The 21,159-nt window shown below is 42.5% G+C and overlaps 2 protein-coding genes across 5 annotated transcripts in view; both read left to right on the forward strand.

Moving 5' to 3' along the window:
- The window catches only part of ehbp1l1b (EH domain binding protein 1-like 1b), a 37,694-nt gene extending 26,960 nt beyond the window's left edge, over positions 1-10,734 (forward strand). For all 4 annotated transcript variants that reach the window (XM_036968041.1, XM_036968042.1, XM_036968043.1 and 1 more), the window contains 11 exons: positions 5,146-5,506; positions 5,669-5,841; positions 6,078-6,126; positions 6,236-6,796; positions 6,949-7,000; positions 7,160-7,221; positions 7,584-7,695; positions 7,852-7,951; positions 8,106-8,179; positions 8,481-8,595; positions 8,737-10,734. In XM_036968041.1, the coding sequence (XP_036823936.1) occupies positions 5,146-5,506; positions 5,669-5,841; positions 6,078-6,126; positions 6,236-6,796; positions 6,949-7,000; positions 7,160-7,221; positions 7,584-7,695; positions 7,852-7,951; positions 8,106-8,179; positions 8,481-8,595; positions 8,737-8,824 (1,747 nt within the window). In that variant the 3' untranslated portion in view covers positions 8,825-10,734. The remainder of the gene's footprint in view (positions 1-5,145; positions 5,507-5,668; positions 5,842-6,077; positions 6,127-6,235; positions 6,797-6,948; positions 7,001-7,159; positions 7,222-7,583; positions 7,696-7,851; positions 7,952-8,105; positions 8,180-8,480; positions 8,596-8,736) is intronic.
- A 465-nt stretch (positions 10,735-11,199) lies between these two features.
- Positions 11,200-16,303, forward strand: LOC110510145 (ras-related protein Rab-1A). Its single transcript, XM_021591496.2, has 7 exons — positions 11,200-11,407; positions 11,620-11,703; positions 14,120-14,192; positions 14,325-14,420; positions 14,522-14,617; positions 14,713-14,844; positions 15,822-16,303. Exons 2-7 carry the CDS (start codon positions 11,690-11,692, stop codon positions 16,014-16,016), a joined length of 606 nt encoding a protein of 201 aa, XP_021447171.1. The 5' UTR covers positions 11,200-11,407; positions 11,620-11,689; the 3' UTR covers positions 16,017-16,303.
- Positions 16,304-21,159: the final 4,856 nt, after the last annotated feature.

Raw genomic sequence — 21,159 nt, forward strand, 5'->3', positions numbered from 1 at the left:
GTACATAATTTTACGAATTTGCAACACGTATGATATGTTATGAAATTCCAATTTGTTGTGCCTAATGTTAGCTCGCAGTGGCTAAGTGGCTAACGCTAATGTTAGCTAGCTGGCTAGCGTAAGCTAGGCCAGGGGTTAAGGTTAGGGTTAGGAGTTAAGTTAAAGGGTTAAGGTTAGGGGACAGGTTTGATAAAACGGTTAAGGTTAGGGTTAGGGGGAAGATTTAGCTAATGGTAAGTAAACTCAGCAAAAAAATAAACGTTCTCTCACTGTCAACTGCGTTTTATTTTCATCAAACTTAACATGTGGAAATATTTGTATGAACATAACAAGATTCAACAACTGAGACATTAACTGAACAAGTTCCACAGACATGTGACTAACAGAAATTGAATAATGTGTCCCTGAACAAAGGGGGGGTCAAAATCAAAATTAACAGTCAGTATCTGGTGTGGCCACCAGCTGTATTAAGTACTGCAGTGCATCTCCTCCTCATGGACTGTACCAGATTTGCCAGTTCTTGCTGTGAGCTGTTACCCCACTCTTCCACCAAGGCACCTGCAAGTTCCCGGACATTTCAGGCGGGAATGGCCCTAGCCCTCACCCTCCGATCCAACAGGTCCCAGACGTTCTCAATGGGACTGAGATCCGGAGTCTTCGCTGGCCATGGCAGAACACTGACATTCCTGTCTTGCAGGAAATCACGCGTAGAACGAGCAGTATGCCTGGTGGCATTGTCATGCTGGAGGGTCATGTCAGGATGAGCCTGCTGGAAGGGTACAAGAGGGAGGAGGATGTCTTCCCTGTGACGCACAACGTTGAGATTACCTCAATGACAACAAGCTCAGTCCAATGATGCTGTGACACACCGCCCCAGACCATGAAGGACCCTCCTCCTCCAAATCGATCCCGCTCTAGAGTACAGGCCTCGGTGTAGCGCTCATTCCTTCGACGATAAACGCGAATCCGACCATCACCCCCGGTGAGACAAAACCGTGACTCGTCAGTGAAGAGCACTTTTTGCCAGTCCTGTCTGGTCCAGTGACGGTGGGTTTGTGCCCATAGGCAACGTTGTTACCGGTGATGTCTGGTGAGGACCTGCCTTACAACAGGCCTACAATCCCTCAGTCCAGCCTCTCTCAGCCTATTGCGGACAGTCTGTGCGTTCCTGGTGTAACTCGGGCAGTTGTTGTTGTCATCCTGTACCTGTCTCGCAGGTGTGATGTTCGGATGTACCGATTCTGTGCAGGTGTTGTTACATGTGGTCTGCCACTGCGAGGACGATCAGCTGTCTGTCCTGTCTTCCTGTAGCGCTGTGTTAAGCGTTTCACAGTATGGACTTGGCAATTTATTGCCCTGGCCACATCTGCAGTCCTCATGCCTCCTTGCAGAATGCCTAAGGCACGTCACGCAGATGAGCAGGGACCCTGGGCATCTTTCTTTTGGTGTTTTTCAGAGTCAGTAGAAAGACCTCTTTAGTGTCCTAAGTTTTAATAACTGTGACCTTAATTGCCTACCGTCTGTAAGCTGTTAGTGTCTTAGCGACTGTTCCACAGGTGCATGTTCATGAATTGTTTATGGTTCATTGAACAAGCATGAGAACAGTGTTTAAACCGTTTACAATGAAGATCTGTGAAGTTATTTGGATATTTACGAATTATCTTTGAAAGACAGGGCCCTGAAAAAGGGACGTTGCTTTTTTTGCTGAGTTTAGTTGCAAAGTAGCTTAGTGGATAAGGATAAGCTTAGTGGAGACTTTGCGTTTAGCTACTGTGGCGCAAGAGATGGTTAAAGGAAACAACCAACAAAATTGAGCAAGAGGCCGAACCACTGAAGGAGACCACCAAACTACATAAAGACACTACCAAACCTAGGAAAGAGATCATCAAACCACACAAAGAGACTGCCAAACCACTGAAAGAGATCACAGAACAACTGAATGAGATCACAGAACAACCGAATGAGATCACAGAACAACTGAAAGAGATCACAGAACCACTAATAGAGATCACATAACCACTAAAGGTCACAGGACCACTGGGGGAGATCACAGAACCATTGAAGGAGATCACAGAACCACTGAATAAAATCACAAAACCACTGAAGGAGATCACAGACCACTGACGGAGATCACAGAACCCCTGAAAGAGAAGACTGTGGGTAAACCAGAGAGTGATGTGTTACCACCTCTAGAATACAAAAAGGATTAAAAAGCTGTACAGACGATTTCCCACCGCCGAGAGAAGCAGAGCTGGAGGAAATAGCTTATGAAGAGTGCTTGGAAGAAAATAAAGACGAAGACACTACCATCGTTAATGGGGCTAAAGCCTGTAAGGAGACGATCCAGTGTTCCTCCCTGACAGCAATTCAGATGAGTTGGAGTTTGAGATGGGCAAGAGGATATGGGCACAGTGTGGCTAGCAGTGTTTTACATACAGCTCCTGTCGCTCTCTGCACTACTTTCCTGCATGGTTTAATGAGGAAGATTTTATTCATGCCATAGGAATGGAGCTCTGTCAAGTTTTGACTGGCTTTGTGTCGTCAGACATTTGGAGTGGTACAGTATTTTCTTTATGCTGAGTGATCTTGTAAAGATTTCTCGTAAAGTTATTTGTCATGAACTTGTGTTTTTTATATCTTTGTGCGTAAAGTCTACTACCATGCCTGAGGAGAAAGTTGAATTGTTGGATGTTAGTGCTTAACGAGCATGTGAACTGAATCCAATGAAATGTTGTTCAGGGAATGTATGAGGAGAAAGTTGAATTGTTGGTGCTGAATGAGCATGTGAACTGAATCCAATGAAATGTAATGTAACTGGACGTTACCTGATAGTGAGCTTGCCGTGTTGATGTTTACTGTTGACCGTTGTCTTTTGTCTGTGACATTGTTGAGGATTGGGTGGTCGTCTGCATTTTGGGGAATTTATTGAATTGCTATTGTAGCCATGCCAGATGGCTAACATTGATATCTCTGTTTCACAGTCCAGGGGTGTTATCTTCTTCACCACCTGCTGAACACGAGGACACACGCCCTGATGGTTTGTCCATACAGCAGGCCATGTCAGTGTTGTCCCCTCCTGCAGGACCTTTTGCCAGGACCATTGAACTGGAACCACTTCCCTGTCATCGCAGCAAAAATAAAAAATATCACTCCTCCAGTGCCTCTTCAGGAAGTAGGCCCAGAAAGAGTTAGTCAAGACACTGCACCTGTTGCCAGTTACCTTACTCCACCAAAACAAAAGAAAACTGTCCCTCCACCAGATAATACAAGTAATGAGGCAATGGCCCAAGAGAGCAGCACAGATAGCTTAACAAAGAAGACCCTTAACACTGATGCTAAAGGAAGACATTCCAAAACCACTCATCCTCGCCATGGAAACAACTTCTTCAGATAGCATTCTGGTGACAGTCAAGGAGAAGGGAGCCAATGACCAGCATTGACCAGGAGGATGACAATGAGAAAGTTGTCTCTGTCAACTCAGTGGTCCCATGGCCTCTACCACCGTCTCAACCTGGAACATCTACTACATGTCCCAAGGTCCCTCACATAAGCCCTGCAGAACCCCCCAAAGACGACCTAAGCCTCATAAAGGAGGAAAAGTTGCTACTGGCTAATATTAGTCAGTTGGCAGAAGAAGAGACATCAGATGTACCTGTGCCTGCCCCCTGCGTCAGAAAACGCCTGATCCCCTTTTTGCATGAGGAAGACCTCTCTCTGAACCCAGAAGATCTCCCAGGCTCCGAGGCCAGTGAGGAGCAAGAGACTCCATCACCAGTGATCCCCCAGGAAGTCAGTCTAGACAGGCCTGAGTCAAACCCCCTAGACCTAGATGGAAGGAAAGGTCAGCAGGAAATCATTTGTGAGCCCTCTACCATAGCCACCTCCTCATCAAATAGTAACCCATCAGAGACTATTACTGACACTAGTCATGGACAGGTCCTGGAGGACCTGGTGGCAACCACTGAGAGTATGACATCAAACTCCACTGTGAACTTGACAATCCACCGAGGACAGAAACAGGGACAGATGGGGTACCTGTTGACAGAGGACTTGAAATGGACAATGGCCCGCTCTCTACCTTTCTCTGTGCCATTGCCCAAGAGGAGTGCTTGTTATTGACTGAATTAGCGGAGACAGTCTCCCATAAGAATGTGACTGAATCAGGGGTTGAGGAGGAAGAGAAGGGCGTTGAGATAGAACAGGATACCACCCTTTGCACTGTAGATTCATCAGTGGATCAACAGTAAGTTGGCAGAACAATTCGAAGTTAATCAGATCATGTCATCTGGCTCTTGTAACTACTTGCACAGTTAAATAATATTCACATTAATCCGTGCTTAACTTTAAACAGCTTTTGTTTGTTTTGCAGGATATTCAGTAAGCTCCAAAAAATTGAGACAGTTACAATTGTGTTGTTTTTGTTCTGTCCACCAGCACTTTGCATTGGAAATTATACAATAACTGTGCTACTTTCAGGGGTTTCTCATCCATATCGGGTGAACTGTTTAGAAATGATACAATAACTGTGCTACTTTCAGGGGTTTCTCATCCGTATCGGGTGAACTGTTTAGAAATTAAAGCACTTTTTGGACATTATTGGGACAAATTCACTTATGTGTATTAAAGTAGTAAAAAGTGAAGTATTTGGTCCCATATTCCCAGCACCCAATGACTCCATAAAGCTTGTGACTCTACAAATGAGTTGGATGCATTTGCCGTTTGTTTTTGGATGTGTTTCAGATGATTTTGTGCCCAGGAGAAATTAAGGGTAAATAATATGTCCTTTTGTAGTCACTTTTATTGTAGATAAGAATAGAAAATGCTTCTAAACACTACATTCGTGTGGATGCTACCATGATTATGGATAATCCTGAATGAATTGTGAATAATGATGAGTGAGAAAGTTATAGATGCACAAATGTCATACCCCCAAGACATGTTAACCTCTCACCATTACCAATAACAAGGGAGGTTAGCATTTTTGCAGGGGTATGATATTTGTACGTCATTTCAAATCCATACTGCTGAAGTACAGAGCCAAAACAACAACAAAAAGGTTTGTCTTTCCCAATCATTTTGGAGTGTATAACTGAAACTTGCCTTTGCTGTCCCATCGTCTTATTTCTCCTATTTCTGTCTCTATAGATCTGAGACGGCTGAGGGGGGGGAAAAGTCCAGTGACCTGGCTGTCCCAACAAGATGCTCTAAGAAAGCTTCTCAGCCATCCTCACCAGACACCACAACCCAGGGTAACATCCAGGGTAACATCCAGGGTAACGTCCAGGGTAACTCAGGCAGTGAAGAGCCACAGTCCAATGGACAGACCCCAGCAGATAAGGAGGTCCCTTCTGGTCAAGCGTCAGATACGGTTGTTCCTCCTCGACGCAGCAAGAAGAAACCCCTTTCCTTTCCTGTGGTCTTCCAGGAAGTTTCCCCAGAGGCCTCCACTCCCCCTGCGGACAAGGACGAAGCCCATGGGAAGAATGTGTTCGTCCTCAGCCAGGAGGTACATTTGATTTTCATATTTATTTTTTTACAAGTGAATATAAACAGTTAATTATATTTAAAACACAGCTGAACATTGAATATGTTAATGAGAATGTCACCTATAACAGGTCTCTCTCCCTCTGTTCCTCTCTCTCCTTTCTCTCCTTCACACCCTGCTCAGATGCCTGGTCCTCTGCCCAGTCCTGGTCTCGTGTGCTCCAGCAGGTCTTTACTGGAGTGGTGCCAGGTGGTTACACAGGGTTATAAGGGAGTGAAGGTCACTAATTTTAACACCTCCTGGCGTAATGGTCTGGCTTTCTGTTCCATCCTACACCACTTCTATCCCGACAAGATGTAAGCACTTAATCACTAATCAGATAAATCATCCACAATATTCGATCCTAGTCTGAATGTGAAATGTCGAGCAACTTTATTAGTAGTCCACGCATGTACTTTAAACCCACCCATACAGCTGAATGTAGGAGAGGTAGAATTATCCCATCTCCTTACAGGAAATAGGGTAGAAGTTCTCACAAAATAGTAGAAAATGTCCTCTCCGTCCTTCTATTAACTACTGGTGTTCTTCTTAGAGCTTTTGAGGCACTGGAACCCAACGATATCAAGTTAAACAACAAGAAGGTGAAAACGTCAATGAGCTTATTGATTACATATTTACATAATTATACATAATGTCTATAAGGAACACAGAAGTTGTTGTTTTTTGTCCTGACTATTCCCTCTCCCACAGGCCTTTGATGGCTTCGCTGCGCTGGGCATCTCCCGACTGCTGGAGCCCTCAGACATGGTGCTGCTCTCTGTGCCAGACCGCCTGATCATCATGACTTACCTGAGTCAGATCCGCACCCACTTTACGGGGCAGGAGCTGAGTGTTCTTCAGATAGAGCACAACAGCAGCCAGTCCAGCTATGCAGTGACTGAGCCCAGTGAGGGTTCTGATGTGGATGCTGCTGCTCGCTTCTGTGCCCGCAAGTTACAGGAAGGTAGCATCTCCCTGGAGGACAGTGCTACAGAACAGGCGCCCAATGGGAGCCTAGTGCCACCTCCCCGGACTAAACGGGTGACAAAATTGGAAGAGGAGGGAAGCGTAGCTGGGGATTTGGATGGGGGAACGGGAGAGACACAGACCCCCGTGCCTCCACCCAGGTCACACACCTCTGCAGCCAAATCAGGATTTGGTCACGTAAGAGACGCCGACCTGGTGAGGAAAAGGCGCTTGCGGCTGAAGAGTGAGTCCATGGATGAAGGGGATGTGGTGGAACAGCAGAGTAGCACATCTAAGAGCACAGAGGTACATGCTGAATACTTTCCCAGCTTTTAAAACTGTTTTCTTGTATTTTAACCGAGATTGATGTTCAATTAATGTGCTAATGTTTTGCTATTTAAACCAGGCCATGTTTCTCTTTACCTATCATGTCTATTGTGTTTGTGTCTCCTGTCCAGTCAGCTGAAAGTGTATCAGACAGAGAAGTGAAGAATGTCTCCTCAGAATCCGGTAGGAGGTTTACCGGGATATTTTTACCTGAACTGAATGAGCAGACAACAGAAAAGGACAATGCGTAAAGCATGATATGAAAGGCTGCATACTCTGAGTTTTTTCTATTGTTGTTGTAAATATACTAATATGCAGTCTCACTGTTTGGTCTGTGTGTAGAGTCAAGGAGCCCAGCACAAGTCCAGGAGTCCAGTGTCCCAAGCCAGGAGGAGGATACTCTGGTCAGTTCAAACCTTTGCCTTGACTTCACATTATTATCCACTTGACTGTTTCAATTTGAATTGTGTATGTGATATTCAGAGAGTGAATGGGCAAGACAAAATATTTAAGGGCCTTTGAACGGGGTATGGTAGTTGGTGCCAAGCACACCGGTTTGAGTGTGTCAAGAACTGCAACACTGCTGGGTTTTTCACACTCAACTGTTTCCCATGTGTATCAAGAATGGTACACCACCCTGGACACTGTTTCTCCCTCTAATCTCCTGACCGTTTTCTCTTTGTCGTCTATGTTCATCTGTGTGTCTGTCCTTGCATGTCCGTTTTGGCAATGTGTGTCGCTGTGTCTTCATGGTCCGCGTCTGCAGGACACCAGTCAGTATGTGCTGAGTGAGCTGCAAGCCCTGGAGACTGAACAGAAGCACATCGACAACCGAGCAGGCATCGTGGAGAGGAGACTCAGAAGACTGATGGAATCAAGTGAGAAACAGAACAATATAAAATAGTGGCTGTAAACCTAACAGGAAGTGCCAGGCTTACTTTTACGTGTGCTTATCAAAGGCCACAGATTACTTGTCTCAGTAGATATAACAGGGTCTAACCTCTGAGGTGCCATGTGTTGTGTCCTTGCTCCAGGTAGCGACCGTGACGAGGAAGAGAAACTGATCCAGGAGTGGTTCACTCTGGTCAACAAGAAGAACGCCCTGATCAGGAGACAGGATCATCTGGAGCTGCTGTAAGACATAACACACCACTCACACATCTATTATTCTTAAGAATACGTAACATGATTATATTACTAGGAAATGGTTTGAACTGAAATGCGCCATATTATGTTCTGTGTGTGTGCCAAGCAGACGGCAGCTAATTGAATGTATTGTATTTAACAGGCAGGAGGAGCAGGACTTGGAGAAACGATTTGAACTACTGAATAGAGAACTTAGAGCCATGATGGCCAATGAAGGTTAGTGAGTCCAATGCATAAACACAACCTTGTCAACCTATAGCAGTTGTGTGTGTATATATAATGACTATGATATCGTCTCTCATCCCTGAAAACAACAGAAAGGCCCACACACTTAATATGCTCCAAATTACCACCTTTATTGACAATGTTTTGATCCAGATCTGACCTGAAGAAGATCCTTGTGGTTTGAAACGTTGTCATATTCGGTGTGTGAGCTTTTCTGTTATAATACTACATTTTTTAAGGACGTGCGTATGACCACAACTGTTCTATCTTGCCTCATCCCCCCTCTCTTCAGAGTGGCAGAAGACTAAGGCCCAGCAGCACCGGGAGGAGCTCCTACTGCAGGAACTGGTCTCTCTGGTCAACCAGCGGGACGAGCTGGTCAGGGACTTGGACGCCAAGGAGAGAGGGTGAGTCTAGCCCATCTGTTTGTTATACAGCCATGCTTATGCAGTGTGCAGCATGCACACACATAAGCATGCATATTCTACACACGTTTTAAACGATGCAGTACTGTGTGGTTGTTCATGCGTGTGTTTGTGTGTCTTCAGTGCCGTAGAGGAGGATGAGCGTTTGGAGCGGGGGCTGGAGCTTAGACGCAGGAACTTCAGCAACAAAGACAAGTGTGTGCTGCAGTGAGAGTAGGGACGACAATGACAAATAGCGCAGTGCCTTAAATACCAACCCATCTACAACTAAACCTCCTCAATCTCTGCTTCAAACCAAGCTCTCTGTCACTCAGGAACCTACAATATGAAACACTCCTAGACAAACATGTCACCACATGTCACCACCAACAAATCCTTAACTGGGATTTTGGGACTGATCGTTAATAAACAATTATACCCCCGGGGGTGCTGGGGCTGTGTGCCTTCCCTTTTGGAGATACTTGAATAAATAAATCCCTCTGTACCTTGAGGTAAGAGACTCTGGGAAGGTCGCCCATCCATGGAGTACTTTTGATTGAGAAACGAGGACCTTTCCAATTCAGTCTGTCAATGTGCCTTACTCTGTCATTCAATAGACAGAAATCCCACTGTACAAACAGATGTGTTGTGTACTTTTAGACTGCCATGAAGCTAAGAGGTTCAGATGTATAGGCCATAATGTTTATTTTTATGTCTATAAACATCTCACTGATCTCATCAACAATATAAGAGAACTTTGCCTGAATGCTTTGGTGGAACTGGCTATGAAATGAACGGTCTGGTGTTTAGACACAAAATAAATCAGTCCTCTGTGTATATAGGAGGGTTTGGTAACATCAGGCCGCTGTGTATACAGGAGGGTTTGGTAACATCAGACCGCTGTATATACAGGAGTGTTTGGTAACATCAGGCCTCTGTGTATACAGGAGGGTTTGGTAACATCAGTTCTGTGTATACAGGAGGGTTTGGTAACATCAGCTCTGTGTTTTACTTTGGACCCAGATGTTTGATGAAAGACTCAAGTTTATGAGAGTATCATGTCTTGATGACTTCTGGTGATGACTTGTAATTGTGTTTTATCAATCTTTCTATTATTTATGGATTGGACATGTGCATGAGAAATGTTTGGGTTAGGTGTGTCATATTACAAGTGGCATGAACAGTCAGATCTAACCAGAAATGAAATAAAAAGAGAATAGTGAATAAAGGTGAAACTAGTTGTAGACAGAAGCTAGTAGTCCTACTTGGAAAACATACATACCATCCTGTATATAATACTGTATGTCCCTCTATTATTCTGAGTCTCCCAAGTGGTGCAGCGGTCTAAGGCACTGCATCTCAGTGCTAAAGGTGTCACTACAGACCCTGGTTTGATACCAGGCTGTGTCACACCTGGCTGTGATTGGGTAGCACACAATTATCCCAGTGTTGTCCGAGTTAGGGTTTGGCAGGGGTAGGCCATCATTATAAATAAGAATTTGTTCTTAAGACTTGCCTAGTTAAAACAAATTTAAATGAATTACCTGACACTGCAGATCTTTCAATGTTTTTTTTAATTTTTAGCAAAGACCTTTATTCTCTGTCAAATTGTCTAGTATTAATAGAGTCAACATTTACCAATGGCTTGTTTGATGTTATGTGCTATTTATCATAGATGATGATTACTATTATTCATGGTGTTATTAATATTATTTTCTTCTATTTTTTCAACTATTTCAATTTTTGTTTTGTTTTCTGCATTGTTGGAAAGGGCCCTTAAGTAAGCGTTTCATTGTTAGTCAACACTTCTTCCTTTTTTTTACGAAGCATGTGACATTTTGGGGGGGGAGGGGTAGATCTGAAAATGTAATGATGTGACAATAAAGTATTACTTTGTCCAAGCCTCTTTTTAAAAAGGATACGCAATGTTTTGTTTAAACCTGTGAATGATACATAATACATTTTAAGAGTTTGTTTGAATAAGTTTTCTCTAATTTGTTGTCATATTAAATTATGTGGTACTACTTCACTTTTTCGTGGATAGATGTCATTGTGGTCTGAACATATCTATTATCTTGATCTTGCACTATTATTTATTACGTTTGTGCATGAAGAATAAATACGCCTCCTTTGGTGGTTCAGCAAATGTGTATTGTAAGGAAAGAAAGTGTAATTGAACAATTAGCTGCCTACCGTAATGTAGGCATATTATTATCATGTATTTATTTTCAATGAGTTGTAAAAATGTCTCTGAGAACTCTGCTGAATTCCCTCAATTGAAGGTGAGCTAAATTAACCTAAACTACTTAACGTTACTAGCTCGGAATTTGAAGTTGTTATATTATCATTAGTAGTCTATTATCAGGTCAAATCATATGCTTATTATTCATAATTTCTCAAATATTTATTAGCTAATCATTCAGTCGAATACGCTATACTACAGCCATTGAATCTGTCTTTGAACGTTAATGGCTAGCTCGGTCCACAACATTGTTATTATATTTTAGAAATGTTGAAACATGGCAAATATTATTAATCAGTGACTGAAATTTCGCGCTACCTGATATTCACTTCCGGACTTGGAGAGCGCTCAAAGCGTTTTAGAACGCCCCTCTGAATAAAGGGGCGTGGTTTTGGCTTAACTGCGATGGGGAAAGAAAGACGCAGCTGGCCAGAAGAACCTTCACAAGGACTTTGGCTGAACTACATTTTCCAATCTGTGTAGGAAAACTATTTAACGTCATCACTCACTGACACATGCGCAAAGGGCTAGGGATGAGGACGAGTAAGCAACAAGTAAAGCGAGAACAACAAGGTAAACAAAGCTATGTTTACCTAGCAACACTAATTCTAGCTAAATTGGTTAGTCACCGAACACTTGAGTTACTTACCTAACCAACAAGCTATACAAAACATTTTGGCTCGTGAAATTGCAGGACCATTTGCCAAACTAACGTTAGCAAATTTATTTTCTGTACAATAACGTTAGCTAGCTACAACAACAAGTCTTCTTTCCTACTACGATAGCAACGCAGCTAGCTACCAAGAAGATGAGTGTGTGACCCAGACAGGGCCAAGAAAACAGATTTCGGACACCATGAATCCTGAATAGTGAGTAAAGTTGATGTTTAGGTGTTGTTTTTGTTAGCTCCATATCTAATAACACCGATGATGTAACAAGCATTTTGTTGTATTCTTTATTCCAAGTACAAATTACAAATATCAGGCACAAATATTCGTTATACAAATGATCAACAACCAACCATTTATATCACTACAGTACATCAAACACGTCTACCGCAAAACAAAATACACAAGTAAAACAAGTGCCCTTAAATACATAGCTAGTTACAGTAGCTAACTGCACACACAAAAACATGAGATGTTTTTCTGAGTGAAAACAAATGTAGCTAGCTAACTAGCTACTGTTAGCTTGCTAACGTTAAATCACAAATCGCTGCGTCATCTTTTTTTTACGTACTAGCTCGCTCTGTGCCTTACATCTGCCACCATATCGGGTTGTTTTGGTACAATGTTGTCATGATCATAGCAAAAGCAATGCTGACAAAACAATGTATAATAAAGTTGATCCATGTTAGTTGTCTCTTGCAACGTTCTATATTTAAGCAAAAATGCCCGAGGAGGTGTGTATATATGACCAATAAACCACGGCTAACACGGAACCCAAACCGGCTGGGCGCGTGCGCTATCGTGCATTAATTTATTTTGTAATGACATTAATTTGGCAACAGGTCGAAAAGCATTGAACCTGTATGGCTAGTTAGCTTGCACTTGCTAACTAATTTGCCCTATTTAGCTAGCTTGCTGTTGATAGCTAATTTGTCCTGGGATATAAACATTGAGTTGTTATTTTACCTGAAATGCACAAGGTCCTCTACTCTGACAATTAATCCACACACAAAACGACCGGCCGACTCGTTTCTAGTCATCTCTACTGTGTTTATTTTGCTCCTTTGCACCCCAGTATTTCTACTTTGCACACTCATCTACTGTCAAATCTACCATTCCAGTGTTTTAATTGCTATATTGTAATTACTTCACCATCATGGCCTATTTATTGCCTTTACCTCCCTTATCTCACCTCATTTGCTCACATTGTATATAGACTTATTTTTCTACTGTGTTATTGACTGTATGCTTGTTTTACTCCATGTGTAACTCTGGTGTTATGTGTCGAACTGCTTTGCTTTATTTTGGCCAGGTCGCAGTTGTAAATGAGAACTTGTTCTCAACTTGCCTACCTGGTTAAATAAATAAATAAAATCTCTCCTACCTTCCAGGCTTTTTCAACTTAAAGCTTATATAGTGATTGGCATCTACACTTTCATAGTATTACCACGACAACCGGAAAATGATTGATGTTCATTTGATGAATTTATTCATAGTATTTCATCCTTCCACAAGATGTAGTCCTGAAACAAATCTAGGGTTGCTACCAAGCCGGCTGGTTCGGTTGCCAGAGCTGCGACCCAGTCGTTCAGTCTTTTTGTTCTGTATCTATGGACGCGACCCAGTCGTTCAATCTAAATGTTACATTGCCGTACTGGCTGGCAACGTTCTTATCCCTTGCTAGCTAGACAACTACTGCTAATTTAGTCACGTCAAACAGTGCAGACAGAATAACAACAGTAGCTGCATTTGTTTAAGCTGTTTTCTAGTGACATTTATTTGGACACATCTATAACAATGAGCTAATGAGGCACAATTTCGTCTGGTGTAGAAAACGTGCTCTCTCTTCAGGACACTGTTGTTCATAGGAGCTAGCCAACAACACAGCTAACACAATCACTTCAGACTGAAGCTGGAAAGACTGCAAACTAACTGCACTTCGTTTCGATTGACCTTGTTTCAATTGACATTACTTTGTATATATCCATAAAAATTATGCCAGCTGATTCATGATTTTGACTGGCTGAGAAATGCTCTGCCTCTCTCGTCCAGACTCCCGACCCCTAAAGGTTCAGTACTCTGGGACAGTTGGAGATCGATTTTGAATATTGAAACAATGTTGCAAATGTCAGAGAGACTGTGACAGCAAGGTTTATACAAATCTCCGCTGTTAAACTAAATGTTAGTCTAAAAAAAGTGTGAGATAATGTCTAGATGCTTTTTTATAGTGGAGATCAAGTTTATAACTTTCCTGCCTGGGCTGATGAGACAGTGGATTGCGCAGTTAGATGGAACAGAGTTAATAGGCATTTTAACGTCATAGATTTAGCCGGTAGTAATTTGTGGATTAGGCACCGGCTGGAATGCTCTTTTAACCAATCAGCAGTCAGGGCTCGACCCACCAAGTTTATAATTGACATTTTCCTCTTTGACATTTCTTTGCACACCCTTGCAACTGTAGCTATAATAACATAGCTAATTTCAGATGGAAATGACAGCATTGCATATGAACTTAGCCTAACTCCCCAGAGACCCAGATGAAAGTCAATGCTGGGGGCTTGATTGAATAGATTTGTTAGTTTGTTATTTAATGTTCCCTAACCTGGTTTCCCCCTAGTGACTACCTGTTCAAGCTGCTTCTGATTGGTGATTCAGGGGTGGGAAAGTCTTGCCTCCTGCTTCGATTTGCGGTAAGAACTATCAGTGTTCAGTGTTACTGGCATTTTGATCAGTCTTCAGCTTTACATAAACGTTTGGATGGATACTGTGTGTCCATTGGTTGATTTTAAAAGCTGTGTTTTATTTTTTATGATGCATTTCAGGATGACACCTACACGGAAAGTTTCATAAGCACCATCGGCGTGGACTTCAAAATCCGAACTATTGAATTGGACGGCCGGACCATCAAACTACAGATTGTGAGTTGAGTCAGCAGCTCTGGCAGCTGTCCTGGGAAGTTTAATTGCAGTTCATGCTTTCATGTAGTGCGTTTAACTTATATATTTTAAATTGTCTTTAGTGGGACACTGCTGGTCAGGAGCGGTTTCGCACCATCACCTCCAGCTATTACAGAGGAGCCCATGGTATCATCGTTGTCTATGATGTTACAGATCAGGTTAGTGACGCCCCTCCACAAAGAACATTAATTAACATCTATGAGTCAACCTGCATTTATTGACAACACGTAACTGAGGTATTTTCTCTTTCTAGGAGTCTTACAACAATATAAAGCAGTGGCTGCAGGAGATTGGCCGCTATGCCAGCGAGAATGTCAACAAGCTGCTGGTGGGTAACAAGTGTGACCTCACCACCAAGAAGGTAGTAGACTACACGACAGCCAAGGTGAGTCCTCAGGAAACGTGGACTCTCATACAGATTAACCACAGTATTTGGGTATATTATACTCTGTAGCCTTAGTTTGTTGTAGTTTACATCGGGGCCTAAAATGTACTTTTTGTCTACCAGCCACTGTGGCAGGTAAATTAAGAAAACATACCAGCCACTCAAATATTTTCACCAGTCAATTTTTTGGGGGCCATAAACACACAAAAAAACAGATCACCATGCTCTGTAATGTTTCTAAAAGAAGAAATGTAAGAAGTAATGTGGTATATTACTCAATTTAATTTCGTTTTTTGTGACGTGAGTCTTTTAAATCAAAATATCAGACATTTTTTTTATCTGCCCCTTTAAGGGCGGGACATTACCGTGGTAACAGGAAATGAGTAGTGTCTGTGTCTGAGATTTTTGATCTGACTATAGAGCGTGTCTTCACTATCAGTTGAAGCAGCAGACTCAAACTAACATTGAAAAACAACTGAGCTTGAGGACTAAGTCTCACTTTGTAGATTTGTTTAGGGTAAATTGGACCAGCTTTTATGCCTGTGCACAGCGCCTCAAAATGAATCTATCAGCACTTCAGTGTGTGCACAGCTCCCCTGCAAGGCAATGTTGATGCGTGAGGAGGGGTATAGGATTCTTATTTCTTTGTGTGATTAGCAGCTATTAAACAAAACTCAGAAATACTTTGAAAACAGCTACTGCTGCATTTTTCATACTTTACTTTTCACACTTTTTTATTTGTGAATGTAACGCTCGCATTGTAGAACCCTGCAAATTGACCACTCACCAGCATGGTTGTGGAAATAGACATTCTTACCCGCTAGTACCTAAATCTACCTGCGTTTGGCGGTTGCTCAGTTTATGCCCTGGTCAACATGCTCAATTATCAACCCTTGGGACACATTATTACTTGCAATTGAAGCACCCTACTACTGCAGTCAGACTGGTGATTGACCCATCTCATTCTCCTCAAACAGGAATTTGCTGACTCCCTATCCATCCCCTTCCTGGAGACCAGTGCGAAGGACGCAACTAACGTGGAGCAATCCTTCATGACCATGGCGGCTGAGATTAAGAAGCGCATGGGGCCCGGGGCCACGGCAGGAGGAGAGAAGCACAACCTGAAGATTGACAGCACTCCAGTGAGGCAGTCTGGGGGAGGATGCTGTTAGGACGGTCCTGCCCTCTCCTCTCACCCCCAGAGGCCCATGAGTAGAGTAACAGTATTGGGTTGAAGTTGGGGTACTTCTGACAGAACAGGAAAATATGGTGGTGGGATCTTCAAGAACTGGCTGACATTTTTTACCTCTTGACCAATGCCCATAATTGAGTGAGTAAGAAAGTTTTGTGCTGAAGGAATAGTCCCCCCTCAACTCTTTAAAAAATAAGAAAAAAATTCAACGATATGCACAGAAGTGGAAATATCTTAATAAAAAAAATGTGATAAGGCATAACTGATGATTGTAACTAATCCAGCACTTTCTGTCTCTCATAATATGTATCACATAATTTTTTTAAATATATATATATATATATATATATATATATATATATATATATATATATATATATATATATATATATATTAGTGTGATTGAAAGAAATCATGGATGTTCTTTCAACTATGGTTGACTATATTACTTAAGTAATAAGGCCTGTGGAGGTGTGGTAAATGGCCAATATACCACGACTAAGGGCTGTTCTTATGCACGAGTCAACGCGGAGTGCCTGGACACAGCCCTCAGCCATGGTATATTGGCCATAAATCATTGGGCCCGTGCACACAAACACGATATAGGGCTGCTGTTGAGGAAAAAGAGAGGACATGGTGAAGTCAAAACAGTTTTCGCAACCTGGGGACCACGTGGTAAATGGAAACCTGCCATCATGGTGTCCACATCTTTAATGTCTGATTTAATCATTGCTATATGATACTATTATTACATGGTGGTTTTATTACTGTGATGTTTGTTTGTTTTTGATTCTCTGTTTTCTAATCTAGAATGTGTATAATCAATTATGTTGTTGTTACCTAATGATTGAGTGCATAACCAAAGGCTGACAGCATTTGGTTCTTTCTGGAGTGGAAGCTGGCCATAAACAGGAGGAAATTAAGGCATGTCCAATACTTGAGCATTTTATTTGACCTCACATCAATTCAGAATGCTGCTGTTCCATCACAGCTTTACATGTTCCCTATACTATATGGGCAACCTCTGGTTGGTGTCTGACAACTTCCCTTTCATTATTACAGTACTAGCCAGGGGCGGCTCTAGGAGATGCTCTTATCCAGATCAAATACACACATAACATATTTAACTGACAGAGGTATTGAACTGCCCATTGTTCAGCACAGCAAGCAATTAATGTTAAGTGCCTTGCTCAAGGGCACATTGACAGATTATTCACTTAGTCGGTTCAGGAATTCCAACAAGCAACTTTGCGGTTACTGGGCCGACGCTCCTAACCGCTAGGCTACCTGCCGCCTGTAGGGCCCTGGTCCAAAGTACTGCACTTAATAGTTTGCCACCCTGCAGCAAAACAATATAGGCCCCCTCTTACAGTGAAGTGAAAAATTTTACTTATTAAAGTTCATTTTCTGTCGTTCTACGTATTTTGCCATGGGACTTTGAGAAAATGTTGCAGTTTTAAAGCACGTTTTCTGCTATTCTACATATTTTGCCATGGGATGGAGAGCTAATTTCCTGTAATTCTACACATTTTGTAATGACATGCCACGTTAATATGGTCTGAGTGAGAATAACGAAATCAATGGGGGGCCCCTGGAGGTCAGGTTCCCTGCACACTTGCCCGGTCATGATTACTACAAGTTTAGATAGCTGGCTAGACTAACTACCAATCTAACAATTGTTAGCTGTCATGGCTAATTGATTGACTGTCAGTGAGAGACATAACAAGAGAAAAAGTAACACAAGCAAATTTTGAAATTTCACCTGGTGTTTTCTACTATTGTTACTCTCAAAAGTAAATTGAGACCCGACTCAGTTCCTGATTTAAAAATATATATTTGGTCGTGGGGGCCCTAAGCAACCACGTCGCTTATGCCTGGAACCGGCCCTGTTACTAGCTCAACCATGCCATTAGTCTCCATGATCCAGCATTAAAGGAAGGTTAGATTTTGGTATGTGTTGAAATGAATTTTTTTGGAGAGTATGGCACACATAGCCTACCCCAGTTAGGCTTTGTTTGATTGTATTGTTTGAATGTTTGCTTCAACTTTAACTGCAGATGTCTATGCTTAATGATCATTATAGAGGGAGAGCAGGACAGAGGACCGAAGAGAACACCAGCATCTCAAATTAGTATGGGGATTACAACAAGAGAAACTTTTGCTGTCCTGAATAAATACTGTAGAACTGGGTCTGGCTGGGAATTCCACATGCCTTTAAGCATCACCATTGATATCCTTTGCCTTTTTGATAAAGGTGTTATTTGCGGTTGGATGGTAAGCAACATACCAGGGGAAGGTAGAACAGTTTTTTTATTGAGTAAAATCTGTTTGTTAGCGGACCGATCAGGCTTCCTTAATCTATACACTAAAAGTATGTGGACACCCCTTCAAATTTGTAGATTCGGCTATTTCAGCCACACCCATTGCTGTCAGGTGTATAAAATCGAGCACCCAGCCATGCAATCTCCATAGACAAACATTGACAGTAGCATGGCCTGTACTGAAGAGCTCTGTAACTATCAATGTGTCACTGTCATAGGATGCTACTTTTCCAACAAGTCAGTTTGTCACATTTCTGCCCTGCTAGAGCTTCACAGGTTGACTGTAAGTGCTGATATTGTGAAGTGGAAACATCTAGGAGCAACAACGACTCGGCCGCGATGTGGTAGGCCACACAAGCTCACAGAATGGGACAGCTGAAGTGTGTGGCATGTAAACATCATCTGTCCTCGGTTGCAAGACACTACCGAGTTCCAAACTGCACCATGAAGCAACGTCAGCACAATAACTGTTCGTCGGGAGCTTCATGAAATGGGTTTCCATGGCCTGAGCAGCCTCACACAAGCCTAAAATCACCACGCGCAATGCCAAGTGTCAGCTGGAGTGGTGTAAAGCTCGCCGCCATTGGACTCTGGAGTAGTGGAAATGCATTCTCTGGAGTGATGAATCACGCTTTACCATCTGGCAGTCTGACGGACGAATTTGGGTTAGGAGGATGCCAGGAGAACGCTACCTGCCCCAATTGCCAACTGTAAAGTTTGGTGGTGGAGGAATAATGGTTTGGGGCTGTTTTTCATGCTCGGGCTAGGCCCCTTAGTTCAAGTGATGGGCAATCTTAATGCTACAGCATACACTTACATTCTAGACGATTCTGTGCTTCCAACTTTGTGGCAACAGTTTGGGGAAGGCCCTTTCCTGTTTCTGCATGACAATGCCTACGTGCACAAAGTGAGGTTCATACAGAAATGGTTAGTCAGGATCGGTGAGTTAAAACTAGACTGGCCTGCACAGAGCCGTGACCTCAACCCCGTCAAATACCTTTGGGATGATTTGGAACGCCAACTGCGAGCCAGGCCTAATCGCCCAACCTCAGTAATGCTCTTGTGGCTGAATGGAAGCAAGTCCCAACAGCAATGTTCCAACATCTAGTGGAAAGTCATCCCAGAAGAGTGTAGGCTGTTATATTTTTATTTAACCTTTATTTAACTAGGCAAGTCAGTTAAAAACAAATTCTTATTTATAATGACAGCCTACAACGGCCAAACCCTAACCACACTGGGTCAATTGTGCACCGCCCTATGGGACTCACAATCACAGCCGATTGTGATAAAGCCTGGAATCAAACCAGGGTCTGTAGTGACACCTCTAGCACGGAGTTGCAGTGTGTTAGACTGCTGCGCCACTCGGGAGTTATAGCAGCAAAGGGGGGACCAACTCCATGTTAATGGCCATGATTTTGGAATGAGATGTTCGACAATCAAGTGTCCAAAAGTATGGTCCTGTAGTGTACTAACCAATCAACATCTCTCTTAAAACTACAAATAACTTCTATCCACTAATTCAATCATTTGGCCTTTGCTAGTTATTTCTTCTTTGCTGTGCACAATTTAACATGTTTTTAACGCCCAGAAGACATTGCAGTCCATAGTCATAAAGTATATTGTTATTGTTACCATTATGTGTATTGTGTTGACTCTATATATTGGTTGAGGAGGTCTTTCAGACCCTAACATTTCTATTGAAAGGGAATGTGATACGTATAATGACCAGCGGAGGTCAGAGTTAGCACAAAATACAGAACCTGGACATGAGCTATTCTGAAGCTATTTTGGCATACTGATAATCCTCTTGAGCTGTACACCATCTGACATAAAATAGTTTATCAAGACAATTTACCTTCAAACTCTCGTAGGCCTTCGCATGGCAGGGGAAGACTTAAAAATGCATGATTTCAACACAAGTATGCCAGTTGGATAATAATGATAGTTTGTTGACGCTTGATGGAGTGTGCAGGGTGTCCATTCTGTCCTGTTTACTTCTTGCCTGTTCTTTTGTAGGTAGTTTATACTGGGACACAGCAGTCCCAGTCCACACAGCAGTCTGTCAATAGTGTAATGTTGTGTACTAGTGCTATAGCAAAGCAAATTATTTGCTTAACGACCTGTGTGTGTTTGTACACAGGGATAGTCCCAGTGTGATTAAAAGGCGTTTCACCACTGTGTTGGTGGTCTCTGCTCTGTCACCTCCTGTCTTGAAAGCATGGGCAGATTGGGTGGGCATCACGGTAAATTGCAAAGATAGGAGAACCAAACCTCAACATCCATCATGTTTTTCAAAGTTGCAATTAAGTCATTGATTATTGTTTATGTAGCCTGCTCTACAATTGTGGAGGCTGTGTGCAGATCTATGTGTAAGACTCCTACTTAGCTTGAGTTGAGTCAGACATTTCTGGATCGGTGGGAAATTAGTACAGGAGGCTTATTGAAGGCTATATTTCTATTCACATTGTCTTCTCTTCCCCCTTAAACTGGGCCCCTCCCTGTGGGATGTAATGGGCATTCGACTGGAGGGCTTTGTGCCAGCTGCCACGTTACCCCTCATACTCACCATGGTAGTGGACCTGTTTTACATTAGACCCCCCCACACACACATACACACACACATACTCTAAATATGAGTGTGAAAAAATCTACTATGTCAAACACAACTATTTAAATCTGAAACAAAAATCAGGAGGACTGGTATCTTACTGGTAATGACTGCTATGTTACTGGTATCTTACTTAGAATGTTGCTTGTATATTACTGGTATGTTACTCGGATGTTACTGGTATCTTACTTGGA

Source organism: Oncorhynchus mykiss, chromosome Y (assembly GCF_013265735.2).
Source record: "Oncorhynchus mykiss isolate Arlee chromosome Y, USDA_OmykA_1.1, whole genome shotgun sequence".
Taxonomy (NCBI): domain Eukaryota; kingdom Metazoa; phylum Chordata; class Actinopteri; order Salmoniformes; family Salmonidae; genus Oncorhynchus; species Oncorhynchus mykiss.